This window comes from Phalangium opilio, unplaced genomic scaffold, assembly GCF_054372755.1.
Source record: "Phalangium opilio isolate 3A_F unplaced genomic scaffold, DU_Popi_V2 ptg000002l_1, whole genome shotgun sequence".
In the NCBI taxonomy this organism is placed as follows: domain Eukaryota; kingdom Metazoa; phylum Arthropoda; class Arachnida; order Opiliones; family Phalangiidae; genus Phalangium; species Phalangium opilio.
The window spans coordinates 2289994-2313321 of record NW_028324144.1 but is presented as its reverse complement, the minus strand read 5'-3'; the positions used below and the strand labels follow the sequence as shown (position 1 = coordinate 2313321).

The 23328-nt window shown below is 34.9% G+C and overlaps 2 protein-coding genes across 5 annotated transcripts in view; one reads left to right on the top strand and one right to left on the bottom strand.

The window, feature by feature from the left end:
* Positions 1 to 23328, top strand: part of LOC149718230 (homeobox protein dve-1-like) — a 133544-nt gene that overhangs the window by 49175 nt on the left and 61041 nt on the right. For 2 of the 3 annotated variants that reach the window (XM_089835006.1, XM_089834928.1), the window contains exon 3: positions 17345 to 17509. The exons of the other annotated variant lie outside the window; for it this stretch is intronic. In XM_089835006.1, coding sequence (XP_089691132.1) covers positions 17345 to 17509 — 165 coding nt within the window. The remainder of the gene's footprint in view (positions 1 to 17344; positions 17510 to 23328) is intronic. 3 annotated transcript variants of the gene reach the window in all.
* LOC149718231 (uncharacterized) lies at positions 2783 to 5946 on the bottom strand. Of its 2 annotated transcripts, XM_089834689.1 has the most exons (10): positions 5408 to 5946; positions 5072 to 5333; positions 4862 to 5006; positions 4647 to 4803; positions 4177 to 4575; positions 3926 to 4112; positions 3600 to 3854; positions 3367 to 3538; positions 3156 to 3301; positions 2783 to 3103 (listed from the first exon to the last, which is right to left on the bottom strand). In XM_089834689.1, the coding sequence occupies exons 1-10, from the start codon at positions 5750 to 5752 to the stop codon at positions 2922 to 2924; spliced, it is 2250 nt and encodes a 749-aa protein (XP_089690815.1). In that variant the 5' UTR covers positions 5753 to 5946; the 3' UTR covers positions 2783 to 2921. The 2 variants fall into 2 exon arrangements, with proteins under 2 accessions (XP_089690815.1, XP_089690823.1); XM_089834697.1 differs by lacking the exon at positions 3600 to 3854.

The window sequence follows — 23328 nt, the reverse complement described above, 5'->3', positions numbered from 1 at the left end:
TTAAAACAAAAAGAAGAAGTAAATATGGGGATATACAGCCTCTGATGGAAAGTGACAGTGCCATGATTATGGGATGGGAGAGCTTCTTTCTCCTCATCTTGCGCTTCCCATCCTCCTTTAAAAAGAGGCAGAGAGAGATTAGGGTATAAAAAAACCTTCAGGGATGTTTTTTTCCCCTCCTTGAAAGGGGCTTACCCGCTTTACCGGGGGTTAGCAATCTATATATATTTTGAGGGGATTGACTCTTTAAATTAGGGATTGTTCAAGGTATTTACTGTTTAGGGAAAGTGGCTTTTCTTTTGGAGTGATTATCCCCTCGATTTTATTTTTTGATTTTTTTTTTGGTTTTGGTAATTAATGGCTACGTCTAATGATGTTTGGGGTTTATGTGGATGGCCATTGGAGGCGTGGCCAGCAGAAAAAACCCGGGTTTTATTTTAAAAAACCCAGTGCGCCGGGTTTTATTGTAGTAATTGTCGTTCAAAAGCTACTGCTTGTGACCTCTAACCCCAAATAGATTGTCTATTCAGTCTGTTGTAGATAGCAGTTGAATTGCTTACGTCACTGGCTACCAACAAGAAATTAAAGGGTAAATCTAAGCAAGCCAATTGAATCGTTTTAAAAGCGACTTTGCACGAACGAACTCGGTAACCTTTATACTACTTTATATATTTATTTGTAAAACTCTTAATTGGTAGATATCTCTAATTAGTATTAAATATATTTCCTTTAATCATTTTTGAAGATAGAACATTTCAATAATTCCAGTAGAGAAGCAAACACCACAGGGGCGTTGGAATTCGCCTTCTTGGGTTATTTTCCTCGCGCCACAAGCACCGCTAGAGGCAGCGTGAGTCCGTTGGCTAGCCTCCCTCCACGTGTAGTCATGAACTCGGGTGAACTCCGTCTGGCGTTGCTTATTGGTTGGCACCATGGAAAATAACCTAAGATGGCTGCCACGCCCCTGTGTGTTGTTGTTTTCTGCGCTAGTAATTTATGAAATGGTCCAAATTATACTGTATAGTTGTAGATTTCGTGGAATAATTTTCCTGATGGGATAAAATTAAATATACTTTTAAATTAGTTTCGGATTTAATTATTTTTTAAAAATAGATTTCTGGGATAGCCATTAACTCGATGGATATTATAACCCTTTCATGTTGATGCTCTCTCTCTCTCTCGAGATGATAAGGTTTTAAATTGAAAGATGCGGTGAAATCCTTTATATACCTCATAAGTTTATAAGGGATATGGTCCTTCCATAAGTATGACACTACCTATACTTCGTAATGCTACTGAGAGATTGGGTTAATTTTCCATCTAGGTCCTATTTAGTCTGCATTACTAAGCCTTTGATAGCAGCGCCTCACCAGGAGTATGTCGCTTTACCTCGAATTTATGACCTACCTCATTCACTTCAAAATTACAAGCTCTAGTTTCTAAGTTACCAGTGACAAACTTATGGAAGGAACATATCTTATGAACTTATGTTGATACCTTTTAAATAGAAAACTTTAATTTTAAAGTTAGAGATGAGGGATTGGGAGAGAATTTTGAAGGAGATCTGACGCAAAATTATTAATTTGGGGAATGGTTTAAAATATTGCTTTCTGGTTTATTGGGAAAATGCAGTGTCAGCTCTTTGTGTCAGTTGTTCTTTATCCTGAGTTTGAATGAGAACTGATGAAGGTAATTAGGGATCAGTTGAGACTTGTTTACTAGGAAAGTTTTCTGATACGGATAAAATGTTTAAAGGTTACATCCAGTAAAAAAATTTAACACAACGAATCGATAGATCACACTACAAAGTAAAGGGAAAAAAATATGAAAAAAAATTAGCATGTCTAAATGTGCAATAATTAGCAATTAAAAAGTGCATTACTAGCAGACGACGCGATTTTCCAAAAAACGCGCGAAAAGTGATCACGTGGGGCTATGACGTCAAGATTGGGAACCGGGTCGCTCCACACTATACCGCTCGACGATATACCGTAACGTTTCTCCTATTTTGCTATTTTAGTTTGGTGAATTCAAATTTATTGTTAACTAAATTTAAAATGAGTGAAGTTCAGCCGTATTTATTTGAGCCAGAATATAGTGACAGTGGGTCAGAAAGTTCAACCCAAAATGAGAGTTCAGGCTCAGACTCTGACTTAAGCGATTCCTCTATGGAATTGGATATAGGCCTAAGAATGTTAGACGTTAATTCTTGGTAATAAATAAGGTCAAATGTAATGTAATTTTTTTTCTTAAGATCATTATTCAATTTCACACTTCAAACTCTTAGGTGTAATTGCACTAATTGTAAAATTATGGCCACTGAAGAAGAGTGTGTTTGTTGTTGGGAGCAAGAAAGGGTGGTAACAAGAAGGGATGAAATACAGGGATTAAATTGTATAATTGAACATCCGGATTTCCACCATATATGTTTAAACATTAATGCCCTGGAAACTGCCAAGGGTCTTTATGCAAGGCGTGCCATGAGAAGGCTTGGTGTAAACCTTTTAGATAGAAATGCGTATATATATATTTTATTTTATTGGGATATGATTGTAAGTTGACCCCGTAGTTTCATTTATTGTATGCGGGATCTATTTACAATCACGCTGCCAGATTCATTATCCACGACCAAAGATTCATTCTAAACTTTTTAGACAATATAGGTACATAGCTTACAGGCAGTTTATTGGATTCATCTACAGAGTACTCGGGGAACGTGTGAGAATGGTTATACCGTCGTGTGTAGTTTCAAAAATAAGAGATACATTTCCCTCTGAAGCAGGAGTTTATGCTGGTTTTATTTATGGATAATTGTAATAATACCCAAATAAATGTTCAAGTTAATTATTTTTGTTTAAAATATTTTATTTTTTTCCTTGTGTTAGTTTATGACAAATGCTAGTTGTTATACGTAGAGGTTCCTATTTTCTGTGAGAAAATCTGGTTTTGAAGTTTTTAATTAATTCCTCCTTTGTGGGACGTTGATATGATGAAGAAAGAGGAGGTGGAATAAGTTCTTTCTCTAGAGATTTTGCAGCTTCTTGGTAGCTAGGGTAAATTTCCCTTCTTTTAATTGTCTCTTGAATGAGTTCTTGAATGTAACCTATAATAATTTTACGTTTTAATCTGTTTACCTTCTAAGTCATAGTTCTCACCATAAGTTGCTTGTTCCTTTCTTAAAACTAATACACACTCTCCTTTCTTTGCCTTTGGAAACCTAAAAGTGCACTGGTTTTCTCCGCCAATTTTTTTTATATTATTTTCAGCATTTTCATTTTGATGTAGAGCTGATAGTGCTAATCTATAAATATGGTTTAATTATGGGGCGAACTAATTATATGATAAAACCAAGCTATAAAATTTTACCTAGATCTCATGCCTTCATAGAAAAAATGTCGGTTTTTAGGGGCCATTTTAAGAAGCATAGCATGGTAACCTTCTAGAGAACTTGTATCGCCTAATGCTGACATAATTTGAATATCATTGGTAAATCTTTTATTTTTCGCAATCTTCGTCATTTGTAAATGAGCCTGGGTACCTATTTTAAATAAATAATTATAGGTTTCCTATTTGATAATACGGTATTACATTCTTCTAACCAATCTTGATCCATTTTTTCTTTTTAATTGCTCGTTTAGTCAAAGGTGCGTGTAAACATTTGGGAAAGGTTTGTCCTGGGTGACCTTCATGAATGTTTGCAATATGATTTAACATGCTTTCCCATCTATCCAACTTTTCCTCCTTCGTTTTACCAGCAGCACAATAGTACAAATGATTTGAGATGCTTCGCGACCAATTAGCAATCCTTTCACAGTTTTTGAATTTGCTAACTTTAGACAGATTCTTGTTTAAACCTAAATATTTCATAATCATTATATACTCTCATCTTAGTTTATAATATCCAGACTTGAAAAGTATTTCCTACTTTTGACAACATGCCAGGGATCAAATTCATGAATGATTTTGGGGTGTTTTTCCCGTAAAAATTTACGGATCTGTAAATGTCGATCAGTAACTAGATTTTTAATTACAACTCCATGTGACGTTAACTTTGCAAAGCAGCGCTTTAATCCTTCAAGCTCCATAGCATTAGATGAAGAAACTTCATTTGACTGTAATGAAATGTGAATGATTCACAACCCTCTGGTTTAAAACTACATTTTAAAATTTGAATACCTGAACTAAACTAAAAGTAATAACTTTTTTGGTTTCCAGATTCATTAAAGTGTAGCTGCCATACTTTGCACAATGACCTGGAGAATCGCATCTGGCATCTCCTCCCAGTACTACTCCCTTTTTAGATTTAAGACACTCTTGGATATTTAGCTGTTCTTGCTTTCCCCACACATTCATGATACATGGGTATAGATAGTACTTTTGAATCACATAATAGGTCGATAAGGATATGAAGGGGATATTGAGAGATTGAAACATTCTAATAACAGCTGTAGGGTGTTGACCATTGAATAGAATTCCCGCTGATAGCAATAAATTAGCAAGCGGCAGCTTTCCATGCAACGGCTGGCTATACCACTGTAAGACATGACCATTTACGCAGAGACTTTCAATGCACACCTTCATTTATGGAAAAAAGTACAGCCCACTGAAATAACTATCTTGTTTAAAATCAAATCTGGGTTTCTCACCATTGAACCCTTTATGTATTTGATTGCGGGTGCACACCGAGCAAAACATTTAGAACAAAATTGAAATAATTGCAAAAGGCAGCTCATAAAAACAATAAATTTTTTCTCCTCGTTGGGGCGTTTGGATAGGTTTGGTGGTTCATCTTGATCATCATCCCTAAAATAATAATTGTTTATTTGTTTGTCATTCATATTTAAATTTGCTTGAGACATACTCTGTCTCTGAATCTGAGGAAGGTTCATAAAACGATAAGTTTGGATCTTCAGAATTAACTTCTTCATCCTCAGTATCACACAAAAAATACTGAGTACCCTTGTCAACAAAAATTTTGACTGGCAGGGATGCACTTTCCACAACGTCTGATAATTTTAAAATTGTAAAGTGGGTCTTATATTGGTTAACAGTTATGTAATTATTTATTTACCTGAACCTTTCTCCGTTAATGTGCCAGCTGACTTGTCTTTAGTTTGTGTACCCTTAGACCGAAACTTTGTGATGTTTTTAGTTTGAGATGCTTGATTTCTTGTGTCAATGGTCACTTCTTTACTAGCTTCAGTATTTATGAGGTTAGTCGAATCATCTTGGAAATGTAACCCTACTTCAAAACCACCGCTAGTAGAGGGTATATTTTCAGCGGGAGAGTTTTTTTTTGTATGTGACTGGTCCTCAAGAATACCAGTTATGATCTTTAAATATTTAATGTTTTATAATTAAGCAAACTAAAATTAAAATTGTAAGGTGCCATTCTGGTAGCACTTACTTGTTTTCTTTGCCTTTTTGACACTGCTTGTCTGGGTGGTTTAACAATTTTAGAATAGGTAAATAAGGTTGGAACCACGTTAGGTTTCAATCTTCTTATAGTTTTACTTGAGCTTTTAACACCAATTAAATCTAGGTAAGAGCTACTGCTTCGTGGTTCAAAACAATCGCTATCAAAATGCTCCTGACAAAGCCGCGAATGCTTAGTTGGAACAAAATTTTGTCGCTTAACTTTCACCAGCCATTCCTTTAACAATGTGGGATTTCCTAAAGGAAACTTAAAAAAACTGTTTCCAGGAGTAGCACTTGACGTTTTACAACCATACGCGCAACAATACTGAACCATGATTAAAATAAACTAAGCAATTAAAGCAAACTTCCTACGACTATATGCCTGCGATGCATTCAAAAGCTAGCAGACTACGAGAAACGTATCCCAATCCTGACGTCACGCTCCCGCGCGCCGCAGTCAACCCGTTTTTGGCGCGAAAGAGAAATTTCGGGTGTATTGCAGTGAAGCACGGTTTAGCTGGATGTAACCTTTAAGACGTAAATAATATACAGGTAGTGGTACACCCTGTATAATTTATGCAGTAATATTACCTTTACGTTATCAATAAATAAGAATGACTTAAAATATAATAACAGGTGTCATTACTACACCTGTCCATAATTACTCGTAATTCGTTATAAAACTAAATCAATAAATAAATAAATACAGACTTTTAAGATGATTTAATTTAAACCTTTATTTATTTATTAATTTAAAATTGAGGAAATTATTTATTCCTCGCGGTTATTGCCAACCAATTTCGCAATCAAAATCATTCGACTTCCGTCTACTAGGCCTAGAAATGCCGTGAGATTTTTCTTTTTTTATTAGAATGAGGAAATAATGTCAAAAATAAAATCCCTTTAACAAATCTCCGCCTGTTTTGGCCCCCCTCCCACCCCCAAACAAGGACATTGCAATCAATGAGATTTAAAGAAACAACAAAATCCCTTTCCTTCCTGAATTTTATTGGACGATGGAGTTTTAAACTCCACCCATTTTGTTTTGAGGTTTTTTTTTAAAACAATAACAAATTTCGCTCTGAATTTTTATCTCTCATTTTTCTTTACGTTTTAAGATTTTTGTAACTTGAACCTAAGCAGCGATACGGGAAGTTTTTATCTTTAATTATTTAGATTAAATTCAAGTACTGTAAGTTATTTAACCGGCAATTTTCTGAAATTAATTTCACTTAACTTTCTGTGAGGTAATATAGTTTTAAACTAATTATTTTAATTAAATATGCGCTGATTGATTAGTTGATTAAAGATATACTTTTTTTTTCATTTGATTAAAAGTATTCTTAATTTGAATTGATTAAAAATATGTTTTTTAAAATTTAAAATGCATTGATAATAATTAAATTAATTTGAATTGATTAAAAATACATTTTTTTAAATTAAAATTCATTGATATTAATTAAATAAATTTATTTTAAACTTGAATCAATTATTTATCCGAAATATACGATCTTTTTTATTTATTAATCCGAAAGATACGACCTTTTTAGTTATTAATCTGAAAGATACTACCTTTTTTAGTTATTAATCTGAAATATACGACCTTTATTAGTTATTAATCTGAAATATACTCGGCTTTTTAGTTATTAATCTGAAATATACGACCTTTATTAGTTATTAATCTGAAATATACTCGGCTTTTTAGTTATTAATCTGAAAGATACGACCTTTTTAGTTATTAATCTGAAAGATACTGCCTTTTTAGTTATTAAATCTGTAAGATACGACCTTTTTCAGTTATTGATCTGTAAGATACGACCTTTTTTAGTTATTAAACCGAAAGATACGACCTTTTTTAGTTATTAAACCGAAAGATACGACCTTTTTAGTTATTAATCTGAAAGATACGACCTTTTTACTTATTAATCCGAAAGACACTTTTAACCATAATATTATTTTCAAAATAAATGTGAAACGAACTATTGTAAGTCGGAATCTTATAGCTGACATCGACTTAAGTTGGGCGTATGGCGGTATAGTTTGAATGATAATTTCGGTGTATGGTTATATAGCAAATTAAACGCGAATCATCAAACGGATATTCGATCTCCAAATATAGATTCTCTCTCTTCATCCTCCCTGGAGTGAAATTCGGATCTTAATGTCATATTCTCTGTGTGATCGCGTAATCCCTTCACTTATTAAGAATTTGGAAAATCTGAACATGAAAGCAACGATCCCGAATCGTACCCTTCCCCCTTTCCCCTTCTTACCTCTCTCTTTCTCCTGCCGAAGTGAAAGATGATGATGATGATGTTTGGGAGGATAAGATGAGATGAGAGAGTGAATGGAGAGAAGGAGTAAACAAGATTCCATGATCCTCGTCTTTATCGCGGCCCATCCCTTAGTTCGTCATAACTTAATTCAAATGGTTTGTGCCGAGAATAAATGACGGACTCGGCCAGGAATTTACAAATATTGTGCATAGTAATTTTCAAGGGAAACTAACTAGCTTGGTTATGCTTTTGTGTGTTTGATATGTTTATTAGTGGAATTTTTGACAAGGTTATTTGTGGAATTTTTGACAAGGTTTTTTATGGAATTTTTCACAAGATTATTTATGGAATTTTTCACAAGGTTGTCATGGAATTTTTGACAAGGTTGTAGCGGATCAGCTACATGAGCCTTCACCAAAACATAAACAACACACATATTAAATAGTTAAAGAGAATCCCACTTTTTCATGGAATTTTTGACAAGGTTATTCATGGTATTTTTGACAAGGTTGTCATGGAATTTTTGATAAGATTGTCATGGGAATTTTTGATAAGATTGTCGTGGGAATTTTTGATAAGATTGTCGTGGGAATTTTTGATAAGATTGTCATGACTTGCTACTGAATTCATGAAATTCTTTGCTATTAAATTCATGAATTCTTTGCAATTACGTAATTTTTCATCAAAGCTGTACCACGAAACGATATTGTTTCAATTTCCCTTTAAATCACTCTCTAAATTCACCTTTAAACTCTAGAGAGGGGATGAAAGGAAGGAAGGAGTGGGGGGGGGGAGGATGGGATGAAATTTTAATCTCGACTGTGGAGTTTATCGCTTTGGAATTTCAAATCTGCCAAATATTCCATTACGCCGCCCGCCGCAACGCCCCCCTCCCTCCCCTCCTCTCCTCCTTATTCGTCGATATGTATTAAAAAGCTATTCGCCAAAAGGGCCGACATATCCTAATACACTCTTCATTTAAATCCCCACTTTTTCATAGACATCCAAAATATATATACAAAGTCAAAGCCCTCACTGCCTAATAATCAACGCCCAGCACAAACCGCTTTACCTAGGAGGCTGAAACTAGTTTTGCAGGGACGTTACTCTTAAGCAGTAGGCACACACTAAGTAAGTTTTTTTTCCAATTCGCCGCCATCTTGAAAAATGGCGGCCAGAAATGTAAAATAACCTTCTTTATGGAATAACATTGCGTATTTCAACAGATTTCTATAATATTTAGTACACTGGTTCCCTAATGCTAAATCCTATAGACGGGCTTTATGGTAAGCTTATGGGTTTAGATTTGCCGCCATATTTTAAAATGGCGGCCCGAAAACAAATAAAAATGTCCCAAAGGGCTAACTCCCAAATATTTTGTTCTGAGAAATCCTTTAAACAAGAAAAATACCTAATTCTTCCTATGTATAACAAATTAAATATGTTTATATGAGCTCAATGTTATTTCTTATTGCTATGAATCTTACGTGTATAGCTCGATCACTCGATATTTTCGAGGAATTGCTGCTAAGGCTGTGGCAAAGCTGGCAACGTTATATACAAGAGGATTACAGATTAGAGATCCCCGCGTTCTCGTGATCCCAGTTGCGCACGCGCAGCATACCAAACCATCTTTATCCCTTCCGCGCGCGCTTCTCTTAATCCGAGTTCTGACCCGGAGGGGGTCTTCCCGCCCCCCTTCTTTCTCCCTCCCTCCCCCCTTTCGCTAATATCATCTCGGAGAAGGGATTTGGGGCGAGCGCTGATCTTCCCGCGCTTTTCTCTTCTACGGGATAACCTCCTTAATCCCGGGGCCCCACCATCCTATTTTGTATGTAAGGGCATCTACGTTCCACCCGGAGTTTGCTATATTGATTAAAGCGTGTTGTGTTGGTTGGTAATAACTAATTGTAGAAATTAATGTTGATTAAATTGGTAGCTTTTGGGTAATTTGTTATTACGTGGAAGTTTAATGTACCCAGATCTAGAGTTGTTAGTTATGTCACTGTATTTGGATTAACTGATATGTCTTGTGAAGTCAGGGTATTTGATATTGGGTGTGAATTGTCAGGAATTTGAAAATCAGTGTGAATTGTCAGCTAAAAATCAGGGAATTCGATAATTGGTGTGAATTGTCAGGTAAAATTCAAAGAATTTTTGAAAATCAGTGTGAATTGTCAGGTAAAATTAAGAGAATTTTTGAAAATTTAAGTGAATTCTCAAGTAAAAGTCAGGGAATTTTTGAAAATCAGTGTGAATTGTCAAGTAAAAGTCAGGGAATTTTTGAAAATCAGTGTGAATTGTCAAGTAAAAGTCAGGGAATTTTTGAAAATCAGTGTGAATTGTCAAGTAAAAGTCAGGGAATTTTTGAAAATCAGTGTGAATTGTCAAGTAAAAGTCAGGGAATTTTTGAAAATCAGTGTGAATTGTCAAGTAAAAGTCAGGCAATTTGATAAATGGTTGTGAATTATCGGGTAAATGTCAGGGAATATGATAATTGGTGTAAATTGTCAAGTAAAAATCATGGAATTTGAAAATATGTGTACAACCATAAGGAGATTATCTCTCTCTCTAAGGGCCCAAGCGCATCTATTAGCAAAAACATCTAGTTCTACTAGATGTGACGTAGATTTTGTATAGGGGCTCCTTCCGAATTTTTCGTCAAATTCGCGGTAGAGAAAAATAATTTTCAAAATCAGCCACTACCGATATCCTAAGCCGGTCGTGGTCTAGAGGCGAGCTCTGAGATAACGCTCCCAAGCGGTTGGGAATCAAACTAAAACAGGCGGGTAGGCGAGGGCCGCGAGAGAGGAAGGACTGAGGGGAAAAAATAAGTAAGAGAATTTCCAGAACCCCCCAGCTCTCTCAGACACAAGAGGTAAATTCGCGCTTAGTAAAAATCACGAAGAGCTGTCGTGAGAAATCTTTGAAGGAGGGAAAAATGTTCAGTGCCGGGTTACTCTGCAGCGAATGCGCTCGGCCTCTGTTTAGGCTATACAATTATTATACCACTCGAGATGAGACGGATGGCTGAACAAATCGGACATACATACATTTCAACAGTAACATAGAATCTTGGGCCCTTAGAGAGAGAGATAATGTCCTTATGGTACAACGTCACTGTCAGGGAAGTTTGGTAACCCTGGATTAGACTCGGAACTTAGTAGTACGTTGCAATCTCCGGCTGTTGAAACAAACTGCATCTTGGGATACCCTCGTAAAATTCTAGGAAAATTCTGGCCTTAAAGACGAGGATTAAGGCCCCAAGGAGGATAAGAGATGAAGATTTTAATCCTTAGTTATAAGGACCACCAGGGGAGGGGGCAACATCCCCCCCAAACCTCCATTTGCCCGAGGGGGTAAAATGGGATTTGGTCCAGCCCAAATCTTGGCAACACTGGCAAAATTTGAGATGATAGTATCATATTTTTGGTACCATAAATAACATACGAACCATAAGTCTAACAACTATAATTTGAAAGTGTGTTTCTGCATAAGCTATGCATTTTAAAGTTTTCGGTACCAAAGTATATGCTGACGTTTCATCACGAAAGAGCGATTTTCAAATTTTATTTTTAACATTAGTACCGTCTATGGGACGAATATTTCGCAACTAGAAGGCGCTATAATTTGAAAGTGTGTTTCTGCATGAGCTATGCATTTTAAAGTTTTTCGGTACCAAAGTATATGTTGACGTTTCATCATGAAAGAGCGCTTTTCAAATTTTATTTTTAACATTAGCATTTAATGGGCCGAAAATTTTTGCCACTAGATGGCGCCAAAAGCCTTTCATGTATAGGGGAAGGACATTTTCCTTTCCTCGAGTATAATTTAAAATAGACCATTTCGATGTAACGAAGAGGGAAAAACACGGGGGTAAAACTTTTGCATTCCATCTCGCTTTTTGGCGCCTGCGCTGTAGGTTTGGGGGATCAAGAGAGTGCGCAGAGGCGAAAATGTATCAACCCCCTTGCATTCCCCCTTTTTACGTCGAGAAGGGTCTATTAAGGGTTGCCTACCCCACCTTTTTACGTCGTAAAACTCTATAAGGGAAATCAAAGCAAAAGTGTCAGACTTATCGTTACTAAATTACTTATGTTCTAATGTCACGCGTCGTTTAATCGAGAAGTAATTAATTCAGAGGGTTTTAAAATCATTACCTTGAATTACTGTACCAAGAACGAAAAGATATTCGTGACAAAGATAGACGATGTCGTTCGTTCGTATTTTGCATTAAATTATTTTTGTATCAAATAATATAATTTGCCATTTCTCGTGCGGCGAAGACAAGGTAAGACATCTTGTCCCCCCGTAGGGTTTAGCCTACCGGAAAGAATTGTAATAGACTGACTACCCCCTCGTGTGTTTATTGTTTAGGTTTAGTCAGGTAACTTGGCTGTTAGGTAAAAAGTTGTTTTGCAAGAAATATAATACCTTTTTTGGGTAATTAACTACCCACTTCATTTTAGTTAGCGACAATTCTACTTGATTTCTGCACCTGAACCGCGCCCTGTTGATTGTTTTCGAGATTAAAGAGATGGTGAAATGATTTGGAAAGCGGTTTAATTGTTTTATAAGGAATTAAGATTATCCTATTTTGCTAATTTGCTTAATTGCTTGGGCCCTTAATGGGAAACCACAAGTATTTAGTATCGTTTTTAAGAGGAGAAATAGGACTATAACATACTCAAAGGACTTCCCCGTATCTGTTATAGAACCAGAGTTGAATGGTGTCATGTAAATAAACACATGTTAATCCTATGGAGAGGACTTTTATGATGTTACATTTTGTTTAATTACTCGGGCCCTGATTGTTGTAACCCCAAGTATTTAGTATCATTCGAAAGAGGAGAAATAGGACTATAACATACTCAAAGGACTACTCCGTATCTAATATAGGACCAGAGTTAAATGGTGTCATGTAAATAAACACATGTTAATCCTATGGATTGGACTTTTATGATGTTACATTTTGCTTAATTACTCGGGCCCTAATTGTTGAAACCCCAAGTATTTAGTACCGTTAGATAGAGAATAAATCGGACTATAACATACTCAAAGGACTTCCGAGTATCTCTTATAGAACCAAAGTTATAACACTTGAAAGTGCCGCACCTTATTAAGTATTATTGTTAAGCCTAATTTTGTTTGTAAATAGGTTACATAAACAACAACAAAATAGAATTATTCAAAAATTGATATGAATCATCGCTAACCCAGGATATATTAAACGTAATATATTTCTACGAAACTCGAGATTTCGTTTTTTGGCACCTATCCCAGCATGCACCTTGTTCCTATATGTCGCAACTTTAAGCGGGAGTTAAGACCGGATATTTAAACTAGAAAAAAAATAATAAAAGGATTTACTTAGAAATAAAATAAATCCCTTGAATATTGAATAAAGAAAGAAAGAAGGAAAGATATCCTCATCCATCCATTTAGTATAGAATTTTGGATATCTTGGATAAATAAAGTGAATGAAATGAATAGTATTGGTCCATTTGAGCGCCGCATAGTTCTCAAGAATCTCGCGGCGTTTTCCGCGGGAAAAATAAAATCACGTGATCGGCCGCCATTTACGGAGAGAGGGATTTTTTTCGCATAGCTAACTCGATCACGTCCGTGAGCGGGTGGGCCGTGGTTTTGGTAACTGATTATCGTCTGCTTCATAATTGAGTGAACTGCTGGGCACAATTATAAAATGGCAGCTTCCTAGCCTTATTCTTTAATTTTTTACATATTTTGTTCCACGTTTAGAAATTGAGGTTTCCAATTTATTTAAATAGTATTGAAATAAGGCCAATTAAAGTTTCCGTGAACAAAAATTAACCTTTAGGGATGTTCTGTGCAGGGTGGGAAATAAGGATTTTTTTTAAACTGGACATTGGGCCAGCGACCCCTCTGGCCTGGAATAAATAAACTGGTCCATGACCACTGACCAGGGTGCGTCGTCTGCTAAATTGAAGAAGTGGATAATTGCAATATAATAGCTAATATCTGGACTCTGGAAACCCTTGAATTTTCTTAGTGGTCCTGTGGACCACTGACCCCCCTCGGATTTAATTTTTAAACTGGTCCAGGCAATTTTTAAACTGGTCATTTGCCCTGTGCCACCGCCTTATTTCCTACGCTGGTTCTGTGTCCAAATACGGAATGAATAGCAGCCGACGACAATCAGTCCAAAAAAATACTAGGGAAATGTGTCTGGCAGCATTGCACCTCCGAAAATGGCGCTAGGTTTCGCCGCCGAAAATGAGCGACCGCCGTATCGGCGGCGTTACTTCAATATGGACCAGGACTATACACCCGGAAAGATATACATTTTTTCTTGATCGGCGTTAGGTTTTTGATAATCGCCAAAGATGTTTTTCGCGCACATATTCCATTATTAAACATACTTATTTTTTTAAAGTGTGTGTGTGGATTCGTATGATTCGTTCTTTTCTTACCAGTTTTGAAGATGGCCCGGGGAAAGGTCTGTCGAGGGGTTTAACACTAGCGGCGCACTTAAACTTAGATTTAACTAACTTTAATTAACTTCAGCGCTGCCAGTATTGTTAGTGAGTGTACTGATTCAAAGGATTAGGTAATAATGACGAACGGAAACTGTATAATTATTTCCAGAAGTGTATAATACTTCTATTAGAGAGAAGTGTACCACCATAAAGCGGGGTAATTGTAACATCAGAATTAACATTTATTATAGCAAGGTTACAAAACCGAATCACATACGCAATGAGAAAAAAAGTTCCTAACTCATCATTACTCTATCTATTAGCGATTAACTATTTGCCAAGGCGTCTGCTTACGCTTGTACATTTTTGTCCCACGTCAAGACAATCAAGGTTTGTGTCTACTTGATTGCTGATGATTTAGTAAATACCAAACAGTTATAGAATTCACCCTAGGATGGTGCGATGTCCATCTGAATGAAGTTTAATGAGCGGGTGAGCAAACAAAAGGGTTCCCTCGCCAGGGAAGAATCATGCATGTTACATAACTAAAGAATATTAAGAGGATACAGAGTGTCACCCTTCTTCTATTATCCCCTTCTGTTATTTTTTGTTATTTATACTTAAAATAGTTTTGAGTGTTGGACCCCTCGGTTAATTCCCGCGCGCGTGCTTTCCAGACGCGTGAGATTTGGCGGGAAGAGACTGGACGGACGGAGAGGGATGAGATTAAAGTAGAAAACCCCCCCCCCCGGCTTCCCCCGACGGGATTGGCGCCATTTCTACTAATCCCGGTTTGCAATGCCTAACCACGCGTGCATGCACCAAAGAACATTTTCTTTCAATGCGAAGGATACGTATTAAGGATAGGTTACCGAGGGCAGCTTAACGCAGTGTTATAGACTTGGGATTTATTATTTTTCTTTAGATAGTGAAGCCCCCCCTCACTCCCACGGGGGTCGCAAAAACGGATCGAAACGTATCCTATCGGATATACCGGAGTTTATTTGTTAAAAAGTTTTTCGCGCTCGATTTAACAACCTTTCTTTGTTTTTTTTTCCGCCTTTTTTAATGAATTGGCGGGAATAGGTGGCACGTGGTGGTGGCGGGGTTTTAAGGGCGGATTTGGTTGGATCGTATCACCGGCCAGGTTTAATCTTAGATTTCTGAAAGAATCCTAGAATTCTTTCAGTAAGAATTTTCTCATTAGATTCGATAAACAAGCTTATTTTAGGCCCCTTAATTATCTAAGAGTGTTAATTGACTTTAAATTTGTTTTGAAGTATAAAAAGTAAATTATTTTAAAGTTGAATTAACGCATTGTTATAGTGTGTATGCATAGGCTAAAGAGGCCAGAGAAATTTCCGTAACACCGTTTATTAATTTTAAACGCATGCGCTTCAGGCTTAATTAGCATCTCATGCTGGTTTGAAACTGAATGATTTTAATCTAACAGAATTACTACAAATTTTCAATCTGTTGTAAATAGCGGTTGAATTCCACTCACAAAATGACTGGCAATTAACACTTGTACTTATCCTATTGTTGTTCCCAAAATAATTTAAATATTTCACGCAAATTATTAAACTCTAAGAAATATTACGCAATAATATATTTGAAAACCTGTTGTAAAGGTAAAGGTGTTTTAAAGGTACAGTTTAACAATTAGAGGAAAAAAATATAACTTACCTTATTCTCATTTATAAATAAACAAAACAAAAAAAACGTGCAGTGCGAACAAAGCCAACCGGACTTGATCTTAAACCTCTCTCCATCTTTGATTGGGGGTGGCGGGCGAGGTGGGGGGGAGTAACTAGGATGGATAAGACATTGTAAAGAGGGAGGGATAGGTTTATATCCCGGAGAAAGAACAGTTGAAGAAGAGAGAGAGAGGAGTGGGAGAGAGAAAAGTATTTGTCACGGGACGGATTGGCTCACGGATGAGGTGTAGGGAGGGGATGAAATTACTCCTCTGGATCTGGGAAGCTCAAGAGCAGCGAGCGGAGAAGGAACGAACGGGAGCATCTTTCTCTTTCCCCTTCCACCATGGAATGGATGAAAGAGAGGACGAAGTTAAAAGTTCCGGGTGCCTGCGCGCGCGCTGTTGTCTGTCTTTTAGCTACTTTGTACTGACACCCCCTCAACTCCCCCTTCTTCCTTCATCCCTTCTCCCCCCCCCTTTGCACGTGGGGACCCGCGTCGTGTTTCTTCCTCTAAATCGCGGGAAACTCCGCGCGAGACTGACTTGAGAAATCACTCAAGTTCCTTTTACTACCAAGTTCTCGCGCGCGCGCGCCTTCTCTATTCTTTTTTCCCGCCTTTTTGGCTTTTGCAAGCAACGCGCGTGCTACAGGACCAAACAATCTCTCGCAGAATTAGTTTAGTTCTGTTCTGTTTATTGAAGGAGATAGGTCGGATCAAATTGTATTGATAGATATATAGATTTAAATAACGTTAATCTAACCAGTTGTTATTTATTTATTGTTGTTTATCACCTTCCGTTAATGGTTAATATAGATTAGTTTAAAATTTGAAATAATATTGTTCCGGATTTTTATTATTATTTTTTTTTTCGTTATATTGTTTGTCATCGAAAGGAAAGGAAGAGGTGACAGATATAAATTTTAGTTTTATTATAACTTATTAAGTTTTTAGTTACGGATTTAGTGAAATAAAATTAAAGGTTAGTTTAATTATTTTAATTGGAAATTTTGACGCGATGAAAATATGTTTTTAGTTTTGGATTGATTGGAATTAAAGGTTAGTTTAGTTTAATTATTTTTATTTGTAAAAAATTTGATAAGATAACAAATTCGTTTCATTTAATTAAGCCTTCAATCTTTTAGTCACTTTAATTGATTCCGTTTCAAATTAAGCGTAAATTTTCTAATTTAAGAATAAAATTCCTAAAATTTTGCCAATCTTATTCTTAATTGAGATATCCGGTAACCGGATTTTGATACCCCGATTAGCGTTTAATTCATTATGATTAATGCTTATTAATTTTAGACTAAGATAGTCTACCGAGAATTTAAATAAACTTAATTCTTAATCATAAGAGGTTGTAACTAAACAATTTCCTTTTAAAAAAATTAACATTAATTCCGGATGTATATAATCGTAATTCCGCCTAAATCTGTTATCATATTTTAAGATTTATAAATTAGTTTGTTGTTATCATTATTTTAATTATAGTTCAACCAGCACTCGTACTACCGAGGTCGGCTTCCGAAATTCTAGCGGCGGGGTCAGAGTTGACTGGTCAACAGTTGACCGCCGCTGTCATGTTACACGGCATTCTACAAGATCGTCCGGCCACGGCGGCCGGCGGTGAAGTTAACGCGAATCAAACGCCAAATAGTAAGTTTTAAAAAACTTTAATCATGGCATTCATTAACTTATATCTTTTAATTTCTGTTAATGTTAATTAATTGTTCCTTGTCGAAGTAATTTCAATTTGAATGTGAATTAACGCTTCCCTCGTGAAATAATTTTGAATTTCCTGTCATTTTCAATCGCGTCTTCTTCCCCCCCCGGTGATTTTATTTACAATAATAATTAGTAATTAAAAATATTACTTAATTAAGTACAGTGTGATGGTTCTATGGGAAATTAAATAATTTTGAGTCTTTTCATTTCCCATGGAGTATTTTTATTTGGATTAGAAAGAAAGTTGCCTTGACTATTCATACATTGCAGCAAAGTCTCCTTTATTGATTGCTTCATTGTAAAACATTACTAACTACATTAGTGCAAAAATTATTAAATTGGTTTAATAATAATAAGCAAATTTTGAAAAATACCCTCGGCATTTCATTAATTTTTTAAAAGTAATTTTATTTTTTCAAAACTAAATAGCGTTGAAAAACGAGTAATTTTTTGGGAAATTCTTTAGTATTTGTAAATGTAAAGAATCATACAGACGTAACTTGAAAATTTTTCATTTTTATTCTTTAGTGTATTTTCGTTTTATTTTAAATAATTACACGGTTTCTATCGAATGTGGGCGCTCGTTTTCCTCTCTCTCTTTCCTCTCTCTCTCTCGCTCTTCTCTCTCTTTCTCTCTCTCTCGCCTACTCGTTGTAAAATAAGAAGAAGAAATCTTCCTAAATCTCCTCTTAAACATCCTCTACGTAAGCCAGTCTTGTCATTTTGACAGCTATTCAAGGAAATCCACAATAGCCTTAAGAACGGTTGGTTTTTTTTTAAAAACATCCGAAAACTTCAAAACTCCCCATCATTTAGGGACTCCCAAATAGAGGGGTATAACACGTATTGCTTCTATTAAAGGGATAGTCGCACAATTTCGAGTATTTGAGCTGTTTTAAATAATACTTAAAAATGAAAAAAAAAAAAAATAATTTGGATAATTTTGTTATTAAATTGGGAATAATTCCAAAAACGGAAAGGTCATAGTTCAAAAATTACGTCATAACTGTGCCGGCCTATTATCGGGTGACGTCATAAATGTGTCGTTTTCATCAAGAAGTTTTTATATTTAATTAAAATATTTTAATTCAATCCAAATTAAAATAATACAGTAAATACTATCCCTTCAAATTGAAGAGAAAATAATTTTATTTGCAATATTTCAATTTCTGGAGTGTTTTACCCCTCGGCGTGTAGCTTTAGGGCGGATTTTAGTGGATTAGGGCTATTAGGGTCTTTGCTTTTGTAGCAACTGTCATTAAATAAATTTAAAACTGGAATACACCCTAATTCCATTGCACAGTTAATTTCAGCTGCGGATTGATTTTAATATCACCCCTGAATTATACAGGGTGTTTCAAAAAGGGACAGAAGTTATAGGACCGAAGTATAGTTGGATAATTCTATGGGAAATCAACATTTTTGAGAATTGAAAATGAATGTAACTTCAATGACAGTTTTGCCTAGTAGAGGACACTTTACGGAAGACCCCTTAAATTTAACATAAGAAACTGTTAGGCAATGCTAATTTAATTAAGGGGTCAACCATAAAACACTCAAATTATAATTTGCAAACGGTGTTTCTATGGGGTAAAATGTTATATAAGTTACATTTTCCACTCAAAATTGATTTCCCATAAGCAATATTTTCATAATTTAATTTTTGTAGCAAAAATACAAGTATAACATGGGTAAATTTTTATCTACGTCACCATGACGTTTTCAAACACACCGCGCTCTCGCCGGACGTGATTAAATTCACCTTAATTTAAATCTTATTTGATGTTAAAGAAAAAAAAATAGAGAAAAAAGGGTTTGACCTTCAGGTATTTCACCTTATTATTTAATTTTTTTTATGTTTAAAAGGCTCCGGTAGTGTTTAAGAAACAAGGAACTCTCTAATTTATTTCGGTTTCAAAACGTTACAACATGCGTGAGACGGAAGGCGGGAAAGTTCTGTTAAAATATTACCTTTTTAAAATAATCAAGAAAATCGTAAATCGTAAATTTTCTCACACTAAATTTTTAATTATATTCATAATGTAGTGGATGAAATTCATGAAGGCTGATAACTAGAATTTAACATTTGAATTTTTGTAAATATTTAAATCAGTTTGGGAAATTTGAGGGTTATCTGATCTGACTGAATTAAAGAAAGGTGACTGATTTGGGTTTGAAATCAGAGTAATGTATTGAAAAATTAACTGATGTCCGGGTTAGAAAGTTTGTATTTGGGTATTTGTTGAATTTCTAAATATGAGTAGAATTGTTGTTGTTGAAATAACTGATTAAGTTGATTGGAGTTGGTTAAATTAACAAGGGAAATCAGGGGAATGTATTTGAACTGAACTGATATCCGGGTTAACTAATTTTTTTGTTTTTCTGAAATTGTGAAACTAAAATCAGGAAAATTTGAGCATTACGTTTCCGAGTTAAAGCCCGATTTGGGTTACAATTTAATGAGGCCTAATCAGGGGAAATCACGTAAATCTTGAAATGGAAATCAGTCTGAGAACATAAGAGATTTTGAGTCAGATTACAAATGAAAACCCCGGTACAGGCCCGATTAAGTTGCACATTAAACTTAATTTGTACTTAAACTTTACGTTATGAGTTTCCGTTACGCTCTGGCGTTTACATTATTCTCATTAAATAAAATTTAGTATAACTCGACGGGTGTTTAGCGCGGGAAAATTAGGTGGGAAAATTGAATAAGGGCCGAGCGCGCGCGTTTTCATGGGGGCCGCCACCACCACCGCGTTTCCTCTCTCACTCTTAGAAACTTCTTGCCAGCGCTGTCATAAGCAACCACTGTTCTTTGTGTGTACCTGGCGCAGCACAACCACCACCACCATGGGGTTCCTTTATTAATGCATGACTAATGCCCATTGCGTTGTGTGACACTATTATACCTCCATACAGAAACAGTATAACACAACATCTTCCAAAACACCCCCCCTCCTATCCCCATCCATCCACCATACCTAACTCTCTTAGATATAGTAATTTGCGTAATCTTTCTTACATTTGGTAATACCAGAAGGGGATAATAGAAGAAGTGTGACACTCTGGATCCTCTTAATACTTTAGATATGTAGTTCCATGATTTTTCCCAGGCGAGGGAATTACCCCTTTTTTTGCTCTCCAGCTCATCTAACTTAAGATGGGCACATCGCATCACCGTGCTAGGGTGAATTCTATAACTGTTTGGTAGTACTAAATCCTCAGTAATCAAGTAGACACAAATATCACCTTAAATGTTAAATCTCACAGGGGAAACAAACGCTGATTAAATGACCCATTTCACTGTCACTTTGAATTGCTATTCCATATAGTTAAATGAATCAGGGTTTATATAACATAGCATAAGATATGTTCCTTCCATAAGTTTTTGTTAATCTCTGGTAACTTAGAAACTGGAGTTTGTAATTTTGAAGTGAGTGAGGTAGGTCATAGATTCAGGGTAAAGCGAGGGAGGCCTGATGAGTGGGGCGCTGCTGTCAAATTTGGGCTTAGTAATACAGACTAAATAGGACCTAGATGGAACTTGGTCCTAGCTGCAAAATTAATTAACCACCGAGTGTAGGACTTCAATTGACTCGCTTCCGTCGTTCTCCTTCTCGAACTAGTATCTCGAGCTGTAGGTCTCTCAGTAGAATTACGAACTTGTATAGGTAGTGTCATACTTATGGAAGGAACATATCACTTATAAACTTATGACATAGCAATGTGTGAAAACTTCAAAACTCTTTGACACGAAACCTAGGTTAAAAACACACTTAACTCTACCTGCATAATATAGAAATCTACCGGGTTTTAAAAATAAAAAAGACAATATTGAATTTTTTTTAGAGAGAGAAAAATCCAATATTTTCTCATACTCTTAATGATCCCGCTAACATGTTAAGTAGAGTGCAACGAAGACAGTTTTTTTATACTTTTTTTTAAAATTTCTTATATACCTTATAATAATGGAATGTCAGGATATCATAAAAAAATAAATAACCACATTTTCTACTTCAATTCTTACGCTATATTAAACAACTATATTAAAACCGCTTTAAACTAAACACTTTTTATGTGAATAATAATGTGAAACAGAAGTAATTTAGCTCGATATGAAGGAATATTGATACGTGTACAGGGTGTTTCTGATTAGTTTGCATGCATAAATTAACTAAGTGGGATGTTCTTTGGGAAATAGATTTTGAGTCCAAAATGTATGCAACTTCTATCTCCATTTTGTTTACCACAAGAGACACTGTTTCAAATCGAGTTATAATTTGATTTAGTGTTTTAGGGATGACCCCCTTGATTAAAACAGAAGAAATCATTGTCTAAATCAGTTTATTAATTAATTAAATTTAAGGGGTTATCCGTTAAATACCATGTGCAATCTTAAAACTAAATTGCTAAGATTAAAATTATTTCAAAAATAAATATACTTAAATATTTTTATTTCTTTCCGGGAAAGGAAAAAATAAAAAAAACATTAGGTGTTAATTAAGTTAACGATAAATTAATCGCGGGAAAGCGTTACAAATTAATATTAATTACTAAATTCAATTTTTAAGGGAAATATTTTAGATTTTATTTACTTCTGATACCTGATTTGAAAATAACAAAGTTTAAGTTTAACTTCTTAAATACGTGATCTGGTATCGAGTTTTAAATTTAATCGAGAGTAAATAACAATTTAAAGGGAAATAAATGACTTGTTATTGTAGATAAATTTATAAAATTTGTTGTAGGTGTCAAACGGTTACAATCTCCGAAGATATTATCATAGATCTTTATCTCGTAAATGTAACCAACTATACCTATCATTTTATTTAATTCCGTTTAACGTTTCTTGAATTCGTAATTACTTTATAAATGGCCCACGTACATTTGCGAAAAAAGAAAAAAAAATAAAGTCTTCATTTTCGTTATTTTTTTTGATATAATTTTACATTTTTATATCATTTTTCGTCACCGAAGCGTGTACAACGTTTTAGTCACGATCACGTACTAATCTTTAATTTTAATCTCTTGTAAAAATAAAATTGTATATTTCTTTAATTTTTTTAGGTTTATAATAAATAATTAATCAGGCATTATAGTTTTATAAAATTTAATATAAAAAAAAATATAAATTTTTAACTGAAAAATAACGAAACAATACGCACTATTTAACACTGCAGGTGATGAAATACTTTAAATATCTTAATTTAAGATAGAAATCGAATACTTAACCGGGAATAATCTATAAATGGACAGGTCGTGTTCGAACTGATTCTGAAATTATTAATTATTTTTAATAACAATTTTAATTTACGGAAATTAATGAATTGTTTGTTTGATTGAAAAGGTGGCTTCTACGTCGCAGTTTGGAAAGTCATTCACTAGATAAGGAAGCTCCATGTAATCTCACTACATTAAAAAGGTGTCATTTAATATTTCACGAGATTTAAAAGTTACCATTTAATATTTCACGAGATTTAAAAGTTACCATTGAATATTTCACGAGATTTAAAAGTTACCATTTAATATTTCACGAGATTTAAAAGTTACCATTTAATATTTCACGAGATTTAAAAGTTACCATTTAATATTTCACGAGATTTCATAGATACCATTTAATATTTCACGAGATTTCATAGATACCATTTAATATTTCACGAGATTTCATAGACGCTATTTAATATTTCACGAGATTTCATAGATACCATTTAATATTTCACGAGATTTCATAGACGCTATTTAATATT

Bases quoted from the DNA above. Each gene is read 5' to 3' on its own strand.
- LOC149718231 (XM_089834689.1), bottom strand. From the start codon at position 5,752: ATGGTTCAGTATTGTTGCGCGTATGGTTGTAAAACGTCAAGTGCTACT. The intron at 4,576-4,646 runs GTGAGAAACCCA...CCATAAATGAAG, and splicing joins AATACATAAAGGGTTCAATG to GTGTGCATTGAAAGTCTCTG. The intron at 3,855-3,925 runs GTAGGAAATACT...TGAAATATTTAG, and splicing joins TCCCTGGCATGTTGTCAAAA to GTTTAAACAAGAATCTGTCT.